Here is a 19292-nt window from a genome sequence, read left to right as displayed (position 1 = left end):
TATGGAGGGAGTTTCTGGCCTGATCTGCTGTGTGGTCTAAAACATCTCCATGATGTTCAGTCTGACTCCTGGTTCAGATCACTCGGACATTTTGCATGAATATTAATCTCCAGAGGATGATTTCTAACATGTTTGTTGAACCCCTCAAATTTAATTTAGCACTGAAGTTAAGTCAAAAACCTTTGTCCATGTTAAGGTTCAGTTTAGATATTTATAGTTGGAACAAAAATCTCCTCTCCTCTCCTCTCCTCCTCTCTCCTCTCCTCTCTCCTCTCCTCTCCTCTCCTCTCTCCTCCTCTCCTCCTCTCTCCTCTCCTCTCCTCTCCTCTCCTCTCCTCTCTCCTCTCCTCTCCTCCTCCCCTCTCCCCTCAGTTCAGTGCAGGTGGTCAGTCTCCACCGGGTGCCAGTCTGCTAGCTAATGCTGAGTTGATTAGACTCGCTGAATAGCTCGTTTGGCCGTTACAAAAACCAAGAAGTCAGAGTAAATCGTCAAGAGGGCAGTTGATGGTAATGACCGAGCCATCAATGATTGAGTCCATTCATGGCTGAAGTGGCTGGAGAGGAGGTTTTGCAGTCACTCCCTTCAGTCAGCCAGTCACTCTGGCCGACACACGGGGCACAGTGTGCATTGCTCTCATTACCGGCCATTGTCTGGACCCTTTCAAACGTCTGTTAGAAAAGTGGGAGAGAGAGGAAAGGAAGAAAAAAGGTAGAGATTAAATAATGGCCTTGCTGGTGGTATGGATTGGTTGATGGTGAAGTGATGGGAACTGGCCCCTACTTGTGTATCGTGTATATATGTGGCAGAGTTCCTGCGCGATGGTCAAGATCCGTGATGACGTGTTTTAAAAGAGGGAACAAAGGCAGTAAAGCCACTCTATCAGATGCACTTAGGAAGATTTCACTGGCTTGCTGACGGCTGCATTCTACAAATCATCTCATTTGTTTGTGGCTGATTTTAAAATTCGGCCTTATTTAGAATCAAACACATCCGTTGTGCTGTTGTGTCACACGACTGTAACAGCTCTTGTGTTCTCCTCTCCAGGCATGCCGGCAGCCTCTCTGGTGACCCCAGCTGACGTGATCAAGACCAGGCTGCAGGTGGCAGCGCGCGCCGGGCAGACCACCTACAGCGGGCTGACGGACTGTTTCTGGAAGATTCTCAGGGAGGAGGGACCTCGGGCCTTCTGGAAGGGAGCTGGAGGTGAAGTTCACAAAGATATGTTCAGGCTGGTTCTATTCACAGGTGTAATTCTCCTTAAAGACAGATGGACGTCAGTGGAATTATTCATGCAGCAGATAAACGATCCAGACCTTTACACTGACTTCTTACATTAACGTCAGTGTGAAAGAACATCAGTGTTTTTGTTCAGTGAGTCATCTTAAGTGATAAAGATGATTATATTTAGCTTCTCGTGCCGTCTTTAAATGTGCTATTTACCTGTTTATAACTTAAGTATTACTTTTTAAATGTAATTATTACTTCTTCATTATCAAACCTTTACCCCACTGTTGCCATGTTATTGTAATGGAAAGTGCTACTGACCTTCACTGGGAGCTGTAATACTTTGTTTAGAAAGATTGTCTCAATATAGATGAAGCCCAAACCATTCAAAGTTCAACAGAATTTGAAGAAGTAAAAGTTTTGACTTTACGTCAGAGGTGACTATTTATTACAGAGTTATCTACTGAAGTTAGCATTCTAACCAGTTAGCCTCAGCCTGTCCTGTCTTGTCAGATCACTCTAAGATGAGCTAACTAGCTAACCACAGCTAGAGTTAGCAGCAGTTAGCACTAACTGTGTTGATATGCTCCCTGTTTTCTGTAGTTACTGTCAACATGTGGCTGATTCTTACATATTTTTTCTTTAAAGTGTGTAGCAGTACAAATGTGTAATGCACACAAAGTTTCTTGGTGTTGGATGAGTTGCTGTGATTTGTAGTTTGGCACCACACAGAAATACAAACTAAGTATCTTGTATTTCTAAAAGTTTTCAGGGCAAAAATGATGAAAAGCATGATAACCAATTCAATCATTATTCTTCACTTGTCACTTGATAAATTGATATAAATATACAGAAATATTTGTCTTCATCATGTCCAAGTCACTCCTGTAACTTTTTTACACACCACACTGATTTAAATAAACACATGTTGTCCTCCTGCAGCTCGTGTGTTCAGATCCTCGCCTCAGTTCGGTGTGACCTTGGTGACCTATGAACTCCTGCAGCGTTGGTTCTATATCGACTTCGGAGGACAGTAAGTCTCATTCTCTCCAGCTGTCCTTCCAACAAGCTTAGTTTCCCATTTTACTTTGCTGATACTTTGGTTACAAAACTCTAAACCTCCCCGTCATCGACCAGTGAAACAATAAAAATCATACAGGTATTTATTCCGTCCTGTGTTCTCTGAAGACCGAATACGACGGTGAGCTCATCTCGTTATCAGACGTCTCCCAGCAGAACAATAGAGTTAATTTGAACAGACAGCAGCAGCTCCTCCCTCCTCCACCACAGAGGAAGACATCCACAAGACCAAAAATAATTTCTGTGCACATTCACCGACAGAACTCACTCAGAACTCTGGATGTGACAATTTTCTCAAACTGGAGAGAGTTTTTCTGCACGCTGATCAGGGCGGGCAGCTCCCATTTGACTTGTGCACGTACTTTGCCCCACTTCTGGGATTGAAACGAGCTCATTTTCCTCCTCGAAATAGGTCCCTCTCAGGAATAATTCACCCCTTTTTCTGCAGTTAAAAAGGTCCAGCGGGGAGGAGAGGTGGTGAACCTCTCAAAGTGACTCAGAAAAAAAACGCTTCTTTTAATGGACAGCTGTTTTGCACATGCATGTATTCACTGAATGGCTCGTGACTTTTACATGCAGCTCCCTCTTGCTCAGAGACAGTGAAACAAAATCAACTGCAGATCCCGTGAAGATGTGGTTCTGAGAGTCAGTGTGAGCTGTGCTGGCAGCGTATCACGAAGCACGACGTGAAATTGAGGGATTAGATATAGATCTGCTCTCAGGGAGAAATGTTCCACTTCAGATTTCCTATTAAGATTTCTGTGGTGAATATGATAATATTAATAAATGATGATAATAAACTCCCTTTCTCCCCAGTCGAGTTAAAACAACATCTGTGTTTATGTTGTTTAACGCTCTTACTCACCTTTCTCTGAGTTTTTCAACTCTCTCTCGGTGCCTCTGGCTTCCTCCCCCTCCCGTCTCTCTTTCCCCGTCTCTCCACACCACAGAAAGCCGGCTGGCTCGGAGCCCACCCCCAAGTCTCGGATCAGCCTGCCGGCGCCCAACCCCGACCACATCGGAGGCTTCAGGTTGGCCGTGGCCACGTTCGCTGGCATTGAGAGCAAGTTTGGACTCCATCTCCCACGCTACACGGTGCAGACGGCAGCAGCAGCAGAGGCCCCCTCCAGCGTGAGCACCGCCTGAACCTCCACAGGCGGAGGGGGGAGTGAGAAGTGAAAGATGGGCCTCGACTATTTTTCCACCAAGTTATTATTTGTAGTATTTATAATTGTTCCTCTTTTAATCATATATATATATATATATATATATATATATATATATATATATATATATATATATATATATATATATATATATATATATATATATATATATGGTAACCTAGCTAATTAGCACAGGTATGTGAAGAAAATGCTCTGTCGAAGGTCGTGCAGTATTTATTTTACCGTCGGTGTCAATGCAGAATGGAGTTATAGATACAGTGTCTGCTCACCGGCAGCAGAAGGGCTGAGCTGCACACGACTTCTGGAAGTTGCAGCTTCTTCCTGCGTCTTCCTTTTCACATTCCTCACACGATCACCTCGCTCGCAAACAAAATCTGATCATGAATGTTGCACCTCTGTACATAAGAGATATCCAGAGACATATTTTCATATCCACAGAGCTGTTTTAGTCCCGTGTCGCTCCTTCAGTAGTGTGCTGGTCACCATATACTGTATGACCAACAAAGTACTTGAATGTAAAGACTGTACACAATGTTAACTGTTGTAACATGTTTGGTTTCAGCTCTAAATGTAAGCAGATGTAAATATGTGAGAGACGGCTGGCACGAGAGTTTAATCTGTACAGTACGGAGGATGTAGGCGTTACATGTGGTGTGTAACCATCGTGCCTTACTGTACGTTTGGCAGCAACATGTGTACCGAGAGTAAAGAGACACTTATATTAGTTAACTGATGTTTGCTGGAGTTTTTATTTCATCATTAGCTACGCTTTAATATTAAACATAGCAGGTTGGACAGCGAGCGCTCTGCGGCACAATATATCTCTTGATAATCGTTACAGCTCATTAAAGAATATACAGTCGTCGCTCTCATTAAGAACAAAAGACAAAGTGCTGATATCACACTTCCCCTGATACACTGACATAAAGCAGCCACGAAGCCCCACCTGTGGAAACGTCACCACAACAACCTCCATGATTATGCATCTGGAATATTTCAGGATTGTGTCGCATGCAGGCAGAATACAGAGAAAAGAAGCACAACAGAAAGTGAACGTGACGTTTTGTAAACATTACATGACTAGTCTATGGACCCTGCTCTCATTTTACAGTAGTGCAAAGCATCGTTACAGTACACACATCTTCATAAGGCTATAAGACTGCCACGCTGTATACACTGTAGGCTCACCAGGTGCAAGCAACACATCACCTCAAGTCGTTAAACGAATAAATAAGGGGCGGACAAATCAGTGGAGGTCAACAGTTCACCCATCAACACACAGTTTGCATCTACAGGGGGGTAAATGCAAAAACACAGTTTTGAGCAGACAGGAGCTGTACATGAAGGTGAAGGAACCAAACTAAACCGAGTGCACATGCTACAGTGACACCGATGAAAGCACGCCAGGTCTCTGAGTCCCTCCGCTTTGGTGTGGAGTGCTGCTCTATGAAGCCAGCTCCATAGGCCCCTCCTCCTCGCCGTCCGCCCGGTTAGCACGGATCTCCATCAGCGTCCGGGCGAAGCGGCCCCAGTCGTCAGTGTGAGCCATGGACAGCTGCAGGAGACACCAGACACACAGGGACAATCAGATAGTACTAGTTCTGAATTGTAATTTTAGTGTTTGTTTGAGTTTAGTTTGAGCTTTTCAGAAAGGTTTAGATTTGGTTTTATAGCTTTAGTTTGTAGCTACGTAGACACACAGGATATATTTACTAAAGGTGCTACTAAATGCTTCCAATTTAAATATGTGCTCTGTCTGTGCAGCATCGAGAGGCTCCAGCTTCATTTCACCGTGTTGCAAAGTGACGACAGTGAGCCTGATGGTGTTGCTGTTGTTTACTCACTGATTACTGTCTGTGTTTCAGTTTTAGTTTGAGATGATAACCCTGATATATCGGCACCACATCTGGATGTCACTGTTAGATTATAATATTTACTATAGTATTTAGCGTGCTAGCATGCTAAAATTAGCTAATTAGCATGAAAGAAAGAGTACAGTCAAGGCTGATGGGACTGTTGTTACTTTTTATAAAACCATAATTTGTTAAAATTGTCCTGAAGAACAGTGTGCACCAAGAAAAGTTAAGTCAACATTTAACCCAGGAACTAATATTTACAGTTAATCACATGTGTGCAGCAGAGAATAGATCAATATTTACAGTAAATCAGAGTGAAATACAACAAATGGACTAATTAGCGAGCTAGCTAGATTAGCCTAAGGTTTGCAAACATGGATCACTGACTTTATAATAACTTAAAATACAGTTCTGCTGCCAAATGATGTCTCCTCCCGTCATCTGATCCCCATCACATCGTCTAAATCAGATGATGTTTAACATTTAAAAGTGTTTTGTCATCGGAGCCCTTATGTCTCCAACAACTGTCAACACAGAGTGACGCCTTTGGTCAGAGATCACCAGAGTTATTACAGTTCATCCAGTGCAGAAGATAAATACATGCACCAAATTTCATAGCAGTTCATCCAATAGTTGTCAAAACATTTCATTTAAAAACACAGAGTGATGCTGCAGGGACAGTAAAATAATCAGGAGGATTCATCTTCTGGGAACCCTCAGAGACTGAAACTACTAAACAAACGAACAAACAAAAGTCCATCAGGAGCTGCTGAGATGTTCCAGTCTGGATCAGAGAAGTCAGCTGACCATGAAGTGCACTGACCATGGTGCTAATACAGGACTCTGTTCCTCTTTAAGAGTCGTGCACTGTGGGGCTCAGAATGAGTGGGACAGAAGCCGCGACCGCCACCCAAGCTGTCTGCAACTGCTCTGCACAGCCAGGCTGTAATTAAACAGGAACCAGGAGGAGGGAGGCAGCCATTTTGAGCCCCCCACAGAGCTGAGCTGGCCACAGCAGGGGGCTCTGACAGAACATGGTGTATATGGTGCCTGAGTGACTTCAGTGTTAGCAGCATTTAAACAGAGTATAAGAAGCTCAAGTGTCACAGAAACACTGCTGAGTTTTGTCTCGTCAGGCTTTTAAAAACACTTTCATGTCATGAAGCAGCATAAAGCTGCTGACCCCAATCTGAGAGACTCGAGTTTTATGATTTGGACTTTCCATACAGAGCAATAACAAGTAGAGGACTAACCAGCACAGTCCAAATCCCTGCTGAAAAATTGCATAAAACTAATTTGTACAGAGTAAAATAATACTGAAATATAAGGATTTGGTATTTTACTTTCCTGGAATCGTCTCAAGGGCCTCATGGAGCTGCTGCCATGACTCTTTTCAGACACTGTTCCTAGTTTTAGAGATGTGGGGGAGTAAATACCCCCATCACCACACTCACACACACACACACACACACACACGCCCTCTTTGGAGTCATAAAACCTCTCAACCCTGCTGACTTTTATTGATGACTCTTCGTTACCATCAGCCCAGCATGGAGGCCACCAGCTCAGCTCAGCTCAGCCTCTCTGCAAATCACCACACAACAAAAAGATGCTAAAATTAGCCGCGCGGCTGGGCTAACGTGCCCTCACATGGGGATCCAGACCAGAGCCCTCCAAACATGAGAGAACATACAGGCTCAGGCAGGGTGGCTGGCCGCTTTGTGGTGGTGGCAAAGTCATGCGGAGGCCATTTTACAGGGAAACGAAAGAGGGAGGGAAGAAAAAGTCAAACGCGCACGTCCGCGGTGATGCTGACAGCAGAGTAAACACACCGGGTTAAAAGACCTAAAACGGTCGGCTGTGGTGCGTGTGGAGGTTTTACTGTGAAGAAAAGCTCTGACTTCTTCTCCAGCCTTTCGCTGGCTGTCAGTGAACCACACATACATGAAACACAACAAGAGTACACTTTGTATATATTTGTAAAATCATGCTTCAGTTAAAATTACATACATCATTTCCATATTTGCTGCAGTTTTCCCACCACATGGCAGTTTGTCGTGGTAGAGCGAGCGTCAGCGACTCAGATTTCAGGCACTAAAATCTCTCAATCTCCTGTAGTACAACTTAATTGCGACGGTACAATAAATTTTGGTCATTGTAGTTCACTCATGCTTTTGGCACCTAGGGTGTAATTAAATCTTGATTGTCTGAAAACTAAACCCACGAGAACCACCGGCTGCATCCGTCAGAGCGCTCAGAGAGAATCCAACAACAATGTACTCAACTGTTCTAAAAACCAGACCAGGCTGCCAAAATATTAACAGTATATCAGAACACAACACCATTTAAGATGTCAGCGATTTTACTCTGTAGTGGTTACGACTACACCTGAAGAGAGGAGGGCTCACTCTGTCCTGATTTATTGGTACAAAGAAAGATTCAAACAGTTTCTGCCTCACAGTGAAGGTGTGATGTTGTTCATCTTCACATCGAGTTCTGTAGTAACATTGTTATACAATCACGTGTTCACATCATGACACCGTCACCTGTTATCACCTGTTATCACCTGACCAGTCTTCTGTCAACCCTGTTCTGACTCGTTTGAAACATGTTGCATCAAATCAAGTCGATGAGGCAGAACATTAAATATGAACTGAGTTCATGTCAAGAATGAAGAGCCAACAATCACACTGTTTATCCATTCTTTACACAGCGTCCTCACTGTTTTGGGATCAGGGTTGTATTTAACAGCACACGACGGTGATCCGTACCTCTCCGGTGTCGTAGATCCACACTCGGCCTTCAGAGTCGCCCACAGCCACCTCCTTCCCTCCTGACGACCAGCGGACTCTGTTGAGGGCCGATGCGCCCTCGATGGTCACGCTGGCTGTTGGTACCTGACGGAGAAAACACATAAAGCAGGAAAGAATTCAATATCAGTCCAAACGTTATAATATGATATTGTAAACTTCATTCAGGCTAATCAGACGTATTACTACAGAGAACACATGAAGAGAACAAGCTGCAGACCTGTGACAGCTCCAGAGGACCTACAGCACATGTGCACTTAGTAAGAAGTAAAAATACTGTGTGAGCCTCAAACGAGAGGCACATAAACTTTTATAAAACCTCTAAAATCCATAAAAACAACAGCACCTCCAGCCTGCCGCCTGCAGGACAGTGTTCATACATTGTGTTCTTACTTCCAGCTGTTTGTTTTTAGATATTTTATATTTTGCTGTTTGAGTTGGTAACAAACCAGATAAACCAGAGCAGCACCAGCTTTATAGATACGCTCTATATGTTCCTATTTTTAAACTGAACACACTGGAATAATGTTTACTTTACACCACTTCTTTATTTATGACTCTAACTGCACTTTAAGCTATTCTTAATGTTTATGGGATATTGGGAGCGTTCAGTCATTACAGTCTGATTCAATACAAACACTCTGTTGCTGTCAGATTAAAACCACTTCTCATCTGAATGTGGACACACGAGGCTGCTGACTGTATCATAACTGAGCTCATGTTTGCTGTTGTGGGTGAGCCGATGCCCCTTCTGTCAGTAAACAGCCGCGCTCGTGTTGCACCTTTGAAAACCTAAAACCATCTGCATCGTTTCCATAAACTGTTCGTGACATGTGGCAGGCGAGTCTGACACATGTCACCAGTGGAGACAGAGGCCTTGGCATCATGTCGCCTCACACACCGAGCTCCTGCGTATTTAAAGCAGCGCTAACCACAGACTGACTGCCATTAGCCTGCTAGCTTCCACCACCGCTCCGCCCGAGTGGATCTGAACTGAGCGCTTTAAATTGGTGTGTGTGTGTGTGTGTGTGTGTGTGTGTGAGTGTGAGTGTGAGTGTGTATGCGCGCATGTGTGTGCTGGAAATGAGAACCAGGCGCGCCGCACTGCTCCGTTAGTGTCGTTATGACTGTGTGTTTTTAATATGATGGCAACAATGGAAGTCTGTTGCTATTAGTCTGACTGTGTGTGAGCGAATGTGTGTGCTTGTGTTTGGTACATCCGTCTGTGTGTGTGTGAGTGAATGTTTCTCATAAAGCACATTGTTAGCAGAGCTGGCCAGTCGATAATGAACTCTTCCTCTGCTGGTGAAAAGGCTGCTGTTTGGGGAAGCATGGGAAACTTGTCATCTGTGCTGCAGAGGGAAGACACTGGTGATTGGACCAATGCAGTGCTGAGGTTAAAAGATGAGACGTGACAACGGAGATGTGACATAATGACGAGTTGGAAACTTTATATGTGGACGGCAAGATGGAGCTGCAAGGAAATGAGGAGAGTGAAGGACCTGATGAGAGCAGAGCATCTGTAGCGCTGCAGACTGATATTAAGGCTGAAGGAGGACGGAGGATCCTTTTAGTCCTACTTTTACCCGAGTGATCAAAGCTGTGCTGCGAGAGTTTGGAGACTCATGGCTGAAAATATGTTTTCCACATAATGCTACTTCCTCTGCCTCAAAGGAAAAATTCAACATTTTGGGACATACATTTAGCAGCATGAGATGAGACGATGGAGCTAAATCTGAAGCTACAGTCTGTACAACATGAGCTTAGTATGAACAGGAAACATGGAAACAGTTGGCTGACTCCGTCTGAAGCACAACAACATGTAAAGCTCCCTAATTAATATCTTCTATCTTATTTTCTTAATCCCAACAAGTGTGGAGCTTCAGAGGTGCATCCATGTCTCCATTTAACGGAGCTGACTCGCTGCTGCTTTTTGTCTTCATCCTCAGCTGATGCCAAGTTCACACACACCAGTCCCATGAATGATGATCAGTATGTGTGAACTGTTCAAAGACCTGATCCAGGAGCTTGTTTCACCATCTCTGCTCATCCTCCTGTTTTTATTGCTGTAAATCAGCCGACAAAACTCAACTCTGACTGCTCGGACCGTGTCACGTGACCCCCCTGTCGCTGATCAGTTATATAATATGCAAAGCCCGACGACTGAATGCTGACAAGGCAGGAGGTCATGTTGTGTGAACAGCACAATGATCTGGCAGCTGTGACAGTCGTGCAGTCGAGACGTTAGCAGACCAGCTGCTGACTGCAGACAGGTTTTTAGGGCTACAACCAACATTCAGCATTGATTGACCTGCTGCTGCTTCAAGTGTTCGACACCTTTGCTGGACAAATGACTGAAACATTTACTTGATTATCAGGTAAACTGACAATTAATTTTCTTTTGAATGATGATATGAGTGATCGCTGCAGCTCTACAGCACTTTATACTGTACAGACTGGCACAGATGTTAACATCACATGTACTGCAGCAAAGTTAAACAGCTTCCTTCACAATGTTCCCACAGTTGAGACTGCTACTCTTTTATAAAAATAGGTGTGTGAGGTATTATTTCATACTATATACTAATTATATTTCATTCAGTGTTTCATACTGTATGTAATTAAGCTGAATAACAGAATCTTTCCGTCACTGGCCTCAAATGCTCTCTTCTGAAAATAAACGTGGCCCTGCAGCTCCCAGAAACTCAACCCGTCCTGAACTTTCTCCTTCATGTTGGTGGGGCGGTGGACTGAGGGCTGGGGCTCGCTGCTCGCGGTCTCCTGCACATCTGTGAGCTTCACTGAGGGGACAGAGTGTGGGAAGCACATGAGAAGAGGCGGCGGGGTCCTGAGGTTGCCTCAGCGTTGGACAGAGGTTGCTGGAATGTTAGAGCGGGACGTCTGGGTGGGAGGCGGGATGAGGAGATGTCACTAAGTCTGATTTAAAGTGAGGGCTGTGGGAAACGCCCACGGGGGAATCTTGAATTCGTGTGTGTGGCGAGGGATGTGGAGGAGTTGGCGGTGGGGGGCCGATGGGAGGGAGAAGACTCTGGTGTTTGGTTGTGTGGTTCGGGCTGAGGCCCAGCGACAGGCCCTGAGAACACCGAACACACACGCACGTCAACACAACACTGAAAACACGCCCATAGTGACCTATTTACACACACACACACACACACACACACACACACACACACACACCTCAGTGTCGTTGTTGAGGTTCCACAGGTCTAAGCGGCCCATCCCATCCACGGCGGCAAACAGCGCAGGATGCACGGGCGACCACATTACGTCATAGACATAGTCTGCGTTGTCCTCAAACGAGTACAGAGGCTTGTTGTGCTGAAAAAGAGGGAGAGAGAGAGAGAGAAAGAGCGTCAGGGATTATAGTAGATGACACAGTAGAGATAGAAAGAAAAGAAAGAAAGAGGAGAGCGAGGGAGAAGGAATGGAGAGAGGGAGTGAGCGAGCGTCAGACAGAGCGGCGCTGCCTCAGCCTTGGGGCCTGTCTGGGTGCAGAGCCTAATTAAAAAGCCTCGCACATTCACACAGCACCATAAAACCACTGCGAGAGATGAAAGGGAGGGCCCCTGCACAAGGTGTACTGTAACCTCAACACAACAGCTGTCTGAGGGCGAGATGGGAAGAGATGGAAACGGGAGGGAAGGAGGGGTGGACAATGGACGGAGAGGAAGGTGCTGGGAAGAGGGGGTGTGTGTGTGTGTGTGTGTGTGTGTGTGGAGACTGGCCTTGAGTAACATTACTTATGATTTATCTCTCTACATAAACACACATTATGTAATGTCAGCTGTCTCTCTCACACTGAGACCTACAACAGATCTGAGGCTTTTCTTTATCGCAGTTTGTTGTTGGCCAAAATATCCACCAGTTACTGATACACACCTGTGATCAGGTAATATGGTTTGACTTCTAAATATTTGAACGACTGACTCCTTCCTAATTCAAAGTTTAGGCCTCGAGGTTGAGGAACACGTGTACTACAACTGTGTACACATCATCACAGAAAAGCACTGACCTGATGAGGCCACTGCTGCTGCTGCAATTACAGATGGAGGACAGAGTAATAAATAAGTTAAAGGAGAAGTTATCTTCTCACCCCATGCTGAAAGTTTTTTTAAGTTTCACAGTCTACAAAACATTCCTGGAGCTTCACAGCAGAACACTGTGGCAGCAGATGGGGACTTGTTTCAAACCGTAAAATACAACTCAAGGAAAACATAAAATCAACTCGTCAGGCAGAATCCAGAAGATCTGAAAAGGCTTCATTTACATGCTTTTTAGCCAGTCCAGTTCCTTGCTCAATATGTAGCCATGGGTGCGGGGGATTTGAACCGACAACCTTCTGATTACTCGACGACATGCTCTACCTCCTGAGCAACAGATGCTAAAAGGCTTTAGCACGAGCTATCTCAAGTGAGAGCACAAGCGTCTCTTCAGGGTGTAAATAACGTCTTTTCAAACCAATTTGGGATCTCAGGGCTTCTGGAGACTCTGGACGAGCTGTCTGGAGCCTCTTCAGTTATTTACTTATTCAACATTTTAAAACAAGTTGTGCAGCAGAATGACACAACGCTATTTTACTGTGAAGCTCCACAAATGTTTATTGGACGACAGATCTTCACCCCACTTCCCATCATCATCAGGGTGAGAAGATAATAACTGATACCTTCATTTTTGGGTGAAGTTACCCTTTAATGTGTGTGTGTGTGTGTGTGTGTGTGTGTGTGTGTGTGTGTGTGTGTGTGTGTGTCTCAGAGTGGCTGTTAGGATTCCAGAGGCTTACAAACTGCATTCCTGACAGGTAGAGTGGGAGGGGAGGAGGAGAGGAGACAGGTTGGCTGGAAGAGCAAATGAAAGAATGTAGTCCCTCTCTCTCTCTCTCTCCTTCTCTCTCTCTTTCTCTCTCTCTCTCCTGCTCCTCCTCTCATTCCTCCTCTTTTTTTTCCTCCATCACCTTTACTCTCTCACTCCACGGTCGTTCTGAAAGGCTGTGCGACCTGCCGACAGATAGCAGCGAACACACTCGCGCGCACAAGCACAAACAAACAGCGCCGAGCCAATTTCAAGCCTCGATTGAACCTGTTTTCCAGCCGCGAGGTGACAGCAGAGGTCATCTTACTCCATCTCACGGCTTCAGCATTCGATCAGCTGAGCCATTCCTGTTTATGTTCTTACTCTGTAACTCCACTACACTCATCCTCCAGAGTATTTCATATAACCCAATAAAATCAGCTTTGATTTTGATAACCCGCTTCTAGCTTCCTTTCTGAAACATCTCCTTAATGATATATTGTGCCGTACACGTCGGGCAGAACATCACATTAGAGTTGTGATGAATAGTGCTCCTTGTATCGACCCACTTCTCAAAATGGAAACTACTGTTTTACCGTCGTCTGTCCATAATCTGCCCGTCTTAAATAAGGTGATCTGGAGCAACAAGTCTTAAAGATAATCTTAAAATGAAGTTTAATCCGTGTGGCGCCGCACATGAAGCAACTGCTTGTCATTATCTGTCCTGCTGAGGAGCTGGGGAGCTTCTGGCACGTCTGAACTGGAACACTGAGACTCTGGATACTGACAGTTTACATCACGTCACTGTGACAATATACTGACATAAAGCAGTTTAGAAAGTAAGTGGATGGATGCAAGTTAAATTAAGTATTTAATCTTTGAAGGCCCTGACGCACTAAGATGACATCGGTGAGCGTCCTCGGCTCACTAACGCCATGTCGGCGCCATTTTGGGCGATTGATCACGCAGAAGTGGAGGTGGCTCAGGAAAGGCCTCTTGGGCCTGTTGCAGAAGTATTAGTGAGGTTTCTCCTTGTTTTCATCCTCTGCCTCTTTGCAGATTATCAGACAGATTCTTAAGTAGAAGCTGCTTTGTTAGCAAGAGGTGTCAGAAAATGTGGCTTAATCAGAACATCGTCTTAATCGTGGCATTTTTTTACAGAAGTTAGAGTCATGTGAAGTCATTGTTCCAGTCATGCAGTGGATGACATCACTCTGTTGGTTCCTTCATGTGGCACAGATACACTGAACCACGATGTTAAGTAATGTGTAGAAACCAAAATCTGAGGACATTTAAAAGGTCTTTGTTTTACCTGAAGTAGATTGTGGACGCCTTCAAAATCGATCCCTGTCTAAAATCATCAGATCAACCTTTAAATGACTTGTCAGTTCTATTATAACTCACTCGTTTGTGGTTTGTGTCTCAAAATTCAGTCTACGGCTGCACAAATGTATCGTGAGGCCATCTAAGGACAACTAGTACAGTTGTCATTTCAGACGACCGCTCTACCAGCGGAGGCTGTCTGATATCAGATCATTCAGTCTGAGTTCAGTTTGTTGCTCTGCATGAACAGCCAAATGCCAATCAGTCATTCTTGATCAATATGGTTGCTTGCTCAAACAGACAATATACACCATAAATCAATCAAATGAATCATTCTGGGATGATCAGATAAAGCTATTCAAGTTATATGAACATTCTTATAGTTTTCATATTGCAATAAATATCACAGAAAACAAAAACATCAGCGTCAGTTTTTCTTCCGATGTCGAGCAGTGTGACTCAACACTCGGACATGAAGCTGGATCCAAACCATCGTGTCTCTGCAGCAGTTGTATAATTATACTGGTTCCATTCTGGCTGCATCTGCATCACAAGATGATGATTGTTTCACACCAGATTTAATAACCAGACACTGAGGGGACTGAGATTTTGTCCTTAAGTTAGGAAATTGTTTTGACGCCAAAACCATCCCCAGAACACACCACAAAATACATCACTGAACATCCAGATCTCATTTATCACGACACAGAAACACATTTATAATCACCTGAACTGACAGAGATCCCGGCCTTTAATTAACTTCTCATAAGAGCAAGTGTGTAATGGTTATGCATCCAATCGCTTATTAGAAGCTGGTTTTGGGGTCAACAGAGCGAGAACAGTTCGAGTTATGCTGGATCATGAACCAACTCCCAGCTGACGCGACGTCCTCACACTCTCGCTAACCACAATATTTGCACCGCTGAGTGTAAAAACATCAGCAGACTTCTGTGCGACGGCCCTTTTTGAACCGCGAGGGCAAACGTGTGTGTGAATGCAAAGAGAATTCACTGCGAATGTGTGTTACAACAGTTGGGTTGAAGGCAAACCTCGAGGGGGTTTTAAGTAAGCAAAGGCAGCTCGCTTAAGGTGCACGAGAGGCAGGAGTGGTGTGTGTATATTTGCACACACACACACACACACACACGGACGCAGGTATTCCGCCTGCCCACACACAAATATGGGTTATGTGGGATGAGAGACAGACACACATTCCTGCGGTGCCCCTCAAAGGAAAGGGAATTCCCAAATCCTGAAAAATAACACACTCTTCTGATGAAAATCCGCAGAAATGTTTTAATATGTGTCGCGGGACCCTTGGTGTAAGACTCATGGACTGCCTGCATGCAAACATGAGCTAAAACTCATCAGAATGCTTTACTGCCTGTCACAGCCGAGTATAAAAAATGAAACTGGATCCTGCATAAAGCTGAAGGTATTATGCAATATACATTATGTATTTTCCTCACACTGAAGAGGTCTCTCTTTGATTTCTGGCTGTTTGCTGCGTGGCGCCCTGCTCATGTCGATCCCTCTGTCCTTCAACGTTAGCATCACCTTCACTATAAAGAATGCCATTTGTTCCTCTCCCCCCTGCTGACTCTCCATCCAGTTTCCTGTCTCTCACTTCTTCAGTGAAACATCTCATCCTGTACTCTTGTTTCCACTGCAGAAGTTCTTCTGTCTGTACCTGAGCATACTCCACCACCCCCACAGAAGTGTCTCTGAATCTATTAGCTCACTGTTCTATTCTCCAACACTTACTTTGACAGAAATGTCGACAGTTTGCTTTTTTTTTACTGCCACTGAAATGGAATTTGTCACATGAGTTTGAAGGGCGAACAAATGCAGAGTGGACGAGGTCACTCAAAAACCGAGCGAGAGGAGGAGCGTCCAGCTTTGGAGTGTCTGAGGAGCACTCAGAGGCTGTGACAGTCAGTGAGGTGCACAGGGTTTAAGATCTGATGAAGGCCGTCTGATATCAGTGACTGACCTGATTTAACTGTAACAGAGCTAACGCAGATTTGCTATTAAAGATTTCTGCCAAATAGGTATTAGTCACCTGAAATAATCTGACTAGAGTTCATTTCTGACACTAGCAGACAATCTGACTGTTGAATGAAATAACAGCTATTCACACCACAGCGGAGTGTCGTCTGATGCTCAGACAGTTACTATCACTCGCATATGACACGTTAAGATCAGAGAGGATGCAGTAATGCATGTTCACGGAGGAAGCACCCTGCTCTTCGCTCGATGATGCACTGTGCTGTTCAACAAAGCCGTGTTGATATCGGCAGGACGGAAGCTAGTGAGCTGCCAGCAGCCCGATGAGCAGCTGAGTGCTGCAGTGAGTTTAGCTGACAGTGCTAACAGTTGATGCAGCTATTAGATTACAGCTAACAGAGTCCTGGCAGATGATAACGTTCAAGCTAGCTTCATCTGCCAGTCGGCTGCCACCACCACCTGCACGCCACCTCCGTTCATCACAGAGAAACAAGTGTCATCTGGTCCGCCAGCAGGAATCTCATTCCCTCTCCAGTAATTAAAACAAGCAAGTCTGTTAACAGAGGAATAAGAAACGAAGGTATGAGAGAAATAGGAGGAGGAGGATGATGGTATTTCCCCCTCAGTTAGGCCTCACAGGCAAATCTTCCTCTGGTGTAGTCAAGTCATCCAGCTCACTTGTTGGCTGTACACCTGTCCTCCACCATCTATTAACCTTTGTTAGTGGGTTTGCCAGCAGGGGGGCAGCACCCAACCTGGGAGGCTAAATTCAGGACAAAATAATCAGGCTGCAAAAACAACTTGTGGAGCTAAAAGTGCAGCTCGTTGTGTCACTCTGCCGCTGAATACTTTGACTACACAACCTCCAGCACTTAAACACTCAGCGTCAGATATTACCCAACTCATTCTCACTCACACATACACACAGATGCATACAAGTTGTGAGAGAGAGACTTGATTTTCCAAGAAGTTGCTCCCCTACAGCACTCAGCCCCCCTCCACTGACTAGTTCATTCTCTCTGTGACTCACACACACACGCACACACACACACTCTACAACCTCTCCGGAGTCCACAATCAACCCCCCACCACATCCTCTCTCTGTCTTGCACACACATATAAAAACACACACACACCATACCTTGGTGCTCCAGAGTTTGACGGTCCAGTCGAAGGAGGATGTGATGAAGAGGTGGGAAAAGTCGACGGTGCCCACGGCACTGTGGCAGCTGATGCCGGTCACGGGCCCCTGGTGGCCCTCGAACATCTCACAGATACCTGCCTTACTGGGGAGAGAGACACAGGTGGTTCAGCTCTGCTGTGTTTAAGTGGTCTTAACTTTTTTAAATATAAGGCAGTGAAGTGGTTTGCTCCTTACTGAGGGTGCTCATGCTAAAAAGAAATTAGCGGCACAGTCAGGGAGCTTTGATTAAAATTAAAATGATTAACTCCTTAAATTGAGGGAAAATAATCCATTTAATTTTAGTAAAACAATTCTAACCCTTGTTGTAATTCTGAGTTTATTAAATTTTCAAAGGCAACAAGGCGGAAAAAAACACTTCAATGTACTTAATTTAGAGACTCTTTTTCATGTGAACTACCTGAATGTTTTGTTGGTTTCTTTTTGTTGGGCAGTGTTCTTTTTTTACAATATGATTCTTTATTATCTGAGCTAAAAGTGTGTGTGTGTGCGTGTGTGTGTGTGTGTCCACGAACCTGCCGTGCCTGGATGCAGTGTACACAGTGCCCTCCTCACTCCCCACCACATAGTTGTTAACGTCTCCCGTGGGAAAAGCCATGCCTGTCACCGCCACAGGTTTGGATTTATTGTACACAAGTTCCATGGTCTCCTACACACGCGCACACACACACACACACACACACACACACACACACACACACACACACACACACACACAATAAGGAAGCCTTATTGTAAGCCTATTCAAACACATTACAACAGTAATAGAAATACACATGGAATTCCAGATGCATTAGCACTAAAACTCATTTCATGTTGCGTTGAGCAATGGAACACAGTTTACCTCAGTGACTCAACCTTTGACTCAGTGAGTCTTTCTGCGTCGTCAGCAGATTGTGTGGACAGTGTGCTGAGTGTTGTGTACCTGCGGCTGGGAGAGCATGTCCAGACTCCAGGAGCACATCCTGCCGTCTGTAGACACAGTGATCAAGTTGTTGGCATTCTGGGTGCCGACCACGTTTACGCAGTACACTGGGTGCTACACACACACACAAAGAGAGACAAAGACACACAAAATGGAGGACCTGGGTGGAGATATGCACTCGCACAATACAATAAATAATAATTCATTATTATAATGATATGACTACAACAAAAGCTCCACTAAATCTCTCCACTTCTCAGAATCAGAATAAGAAATCCTTTAATGTCCCGCAGTCGGGGAAATGTGTTTGTTTCTGGTATCTTGCATAATAGAATATTACTAATTTTACGTATTTACATAATTTGATATGTTACCAATAATAAAATAGCAATAAAAACTTAAACAAATGACATTGTTAGACACAGTGGACCAGCAGACGCAGCGGTCACACAGACAGCTCACATGCCAGCGTGCAGCCGCTCCTTCCGTTTGCAGACATGCGCTGCTCTGCAAATCCACAGCAGTGTGTGAAAGCATTATGTCATTACTGGGCAGTAATTGATTTGTGTACCGGACGGGCAACACAAAGAATCCATTCAGCAATCAGCAACATGCTAGCAGGCCGGACTCACTGACTGGAGAGGACGAGAGCGACGGCCTCATTATTGGGGATTAAACCTACAGCATGGACGGCATGTAGTGGTGTGTGTGTGTGTGTGTGTGTGTGTGTGTGTGTGTGTGTGTGTGTGTGTGTGTGTGTGTGCGTGCGTGCGTGCGTGCGTGCATGTATAAACGGCCTCAGGTCTTAAGATATTACTAGTGTATAGTGGTCAGTAATTTGTTGAGGGTCACTGAGTTCATCAGAG

General features: G+C 44.8%; 2 protein-coding genes across 23 annotated transcripts in view; one reads left to right on the top strand and one right to left on the bottom strand.

The window, feature by feature from the left end:
* LOC119015525 (calcium-binding mitochondrial carrier protein Aralar2) overlaps positions 1–4221 on the top strand; it is a 48776-nt gene extending 44555 nt beyond the window's left edge. For all 3 annotated transcript variants that reach the window (XM_037091611.1, XM_037091592.1, XM_037091601.1), the window contains 3 exons: positions 1046–1204; positions 2168–2258; positions 3256–4221. In XM_037091611.1, coding sequence (XP_036947506.1) covers positions 1046–1204; positions 2168–2258; positions 3256–3451 — 446 coding nt within the window. In that variant the 3' untranslated portion in view covers positions 3452–4221. The remainder of the gene's footprint in view (positions 1–1045; positions 1205–2167; positions 2259–3255) is intronic.
* Position 4222: 1 nt separating this feature from the next.
* LOC119015564 (cytoplasmic dynein 1 intermediate chain 1) overlaps positions 4223–19292 on the bottom strand; it is a 54551-nt gene continuing 39481 nt past the window's right edge. For all 20 annotated transcript variants that reach the window (XM_037091664.1, XM_037091750.1, XM_037091758.1 and 17 more), the window contains 6 exons: positions 18427–18540; positions 18017–18150; positions 17442–17586; positions 11360–11500; positions 8120–8245; positions 4223–5047 (listed from right to left, as the gene is read on the bottom strand). In XM_037091664.1, the coding sequence (XP_036947559.1) occupies positions 4937–5047; positions 8120–8245; positions 11360–11500; positions 17442–17586; positions 18017–18150; positions 18427–18540 (771 nt within the window). In that variant the 3' untranslated portion in view covers positions 4223–4936. The remainder of the gene's footprint in view (positions 5048–8119; positions 8246–11359; positions 11501–17441; positions 17587–18016; positions 18151–18426; positions 18541–19292) is intronic.

The sequence above is a fragment of the Acanthopagrus latus genome, chromosome 3, assembly GCF_904848185.1.
Source record: "Acanthopagrus latus isolate v.2019 chromosome 3, fAcaLat1.1, whole genome shotgun sequence".
In the NCBI taxonomy this organism is placed as follows: domain Eukaryota; kingdom Metazoa; phylum Chordata; class Actinopteri; order Spariformes; family Sparidae; genus Acanthopagrus; species Acanthopagrus latus.
Note: the sequence above shows the minus strand (reverse complement) of the source record. Positions and strands in the feature narration are given on the sequence as shown.